Below are 1,931 nucleotides of genomic sequence, written 5' to 3' on the forward strand. Positions count from 1 at the left end.
AGACTAAAGGCTGTAATTAAAGCAAAAGGTGGTTCAACAAAATACTGACACAAGGGGGTGATCCTTTTTCCAACTCCAAGGGGGTGATTGTTTTGTTATTCTTTTTTTTTTCAGAAATATTGGTGTTATATCTTTCACTTGGATGTTATAAGTTGCATTGAGTAAATACAGCTGGATAAAACAAAAGCTGTGCCCATCTTCATTTCAGGCTGCAAAGCAACAAAATGTGATTTTTTTAAAGAGTGGCGGTTCTTTACCCACTGTAGTGTACAATGCCAGGCTTATTAGAATGCTGGACTAGCAGCAAACTAGAGCAGAGGTGAATGAAGGGATTAAGTCTTACCAGTCAACTAGATGGGCAGGATTACTTAATACGGTGGCAACCACCCTGGCCCCTTCCATCGGTGGGCAGGACCAAAGCGTCTGAACAAGTTTCTCAGCTTGAGATTGTACAGCCAGCAGGTTCTGCTTTAAAACGCAGAGAAGATGCCCCACTCTCTCGCCTGTCAACGTGAATATCCAATATAATTCTAGTAGCCCAAGATTATTTACTCATGAGTAAATCACATTTAGACATGTTTTTGGAGTAATATCTAAACTATAGCTCAGTTACAAATGGTTACAAAACACACCATAAAGGCCAAAGTTGTGAGAAAAAGATTGAGCACAGAGAAGTTCAAGCCCCAAAGACACGCAGTGACGAACAGGCCAGGCATCTTGTTCAAGAGAACCACTGCACAAGCCTTGGGCAGACATCAAGAAGAATGCAAATAACTGGCGCTTCTAATCAAGAGAAAGAGACAGAATGGGATTGAAAGACTGACTTTTGCTTAACAGGTGCTTCATTCAAGGAACCATTATATATCAAACACTACTCACCCACTCTGTGGCTATTAGTGATAAAAGATGTGATTATTTTAAAGAGTGGCGGTTCTTTACCCACTGTAGCGTACAATGCCAGGCTTATTAGAATGCTGGACTAGCAGCAAACTAGAGCAGAGGTGAATGAAGGGATTAAGTCTTACCAGTCAACTAGATGGGCAGGATTACTTAATACGGTGGCAACCACCCTGGCCCCTTCCATCGGTGGGCAGGACCAAAGCGTCTGAACAAGTTTCTCAGCTTGAGATTGTACAGCCAGCAGGTTCTGCTTTAAAACGCAGAGAAGATGCCCCACTCTCTCGCCTGTCAACGTGAATATCCAATATAATTCTAGTAGCCCAAGATTATTTACTCATGAGTAAATCACATTTAGACATGTTTTTGGAGTAATATCTAAACTATAGCTCAGTTACAAATGGTTACAAAACACACCATAAAGGCCAAAGTTGTGAGAAAAAGACTGAGCACAGAGAAGTTCAAGCCCCAAAGACACGCAGTGACGAACAGGCCAGGCATCTTGTTCAAGAGAACCACTGCACAAGCCTTGGGCAGACATCAAGAAGAATGCAAATAACTGGCGCTTCTAATCAAGAGAAAGAGACAGAATGGGATTGAAAGACTGACTTTTGCTTAACAGGTGCTTCATTCAAGGAACCATTATATATCAAACACTACTCACCCACTCTGTGGCTATTAGTGATAAAAGCTTGAACTATGCTATATATAAACTAATCATGATGAGATCAAAACCATCAATGGTCAGTCTAGTATTAGGGTTTCAACAGGACTAAAAGCGTACCAGGGTAATAGGCAAATTTGATTTTATTCTCCTTTAAACCATTAGGTGGCACAAAAACTTGCAACACTTTCCTAAACATCCACTTTTCATATTGCATCTGTAAATTTGGCTGATCTTTGATGCGATTGTGGGCAGCAATGCAAAGTTGATTCTGCGCTAATTAGATCTAATATTACAGTTTTTTTTTATGTTATAGACTTATGTAGCTAATGAGAATCAAATTATCTAATATTTTTTTATTTTGAATATA

At 39.8% G+C, this 1,931-nt stretch overlaps 1 protein-coding gene across 1 annotated transcript in view; it reads right to left on the reverse strand.

The window, feature by feature from the left end:
- Positions 1-1,931, reverse strand: part of LOC107725565 (aspartate aminotransferase, cytoplasmic-like) — a 12,132-nt gene that overhangs the window by 3,728 nt on the left and 6,473 nt on the right. The window contains exons 6-7 of the mRNA XM_016534897.1: positions 1,315-1,465; positions 1,026-1,185 (exon numbers count right to left, since the gene is read on the reverse strand). Coding sequence (XP_016390383.1) covers positions 1,026-1,185; positions 1,315-1,465 — 311 coding nt within the window. The remainder of the gene's footprint in view (positions 1-1,025; positions 1,186-1,314; positions 1,466-1,931) is intronic.

The sequence above is a fragment of the Sinocyclocheilus rhinocerous genome, unplaced genomic scaffold, assembly GCF_001515625.1.
Source record: "Sinocyclocheilus rhinocerous isolate Xijiao unplaced genomic scaffold, SAMN03320098_v1.1 scaffold311, whole genome shotgun sequence".
In the NCBI taxonomy this organism is placed as follows: Eukaryota; Metazoa; Chordata; class Actinopteri; order Cypriniformes; family Cyprinidae; genus Sinocyclocheilus; species Sinocyclocheilus rhinocerous.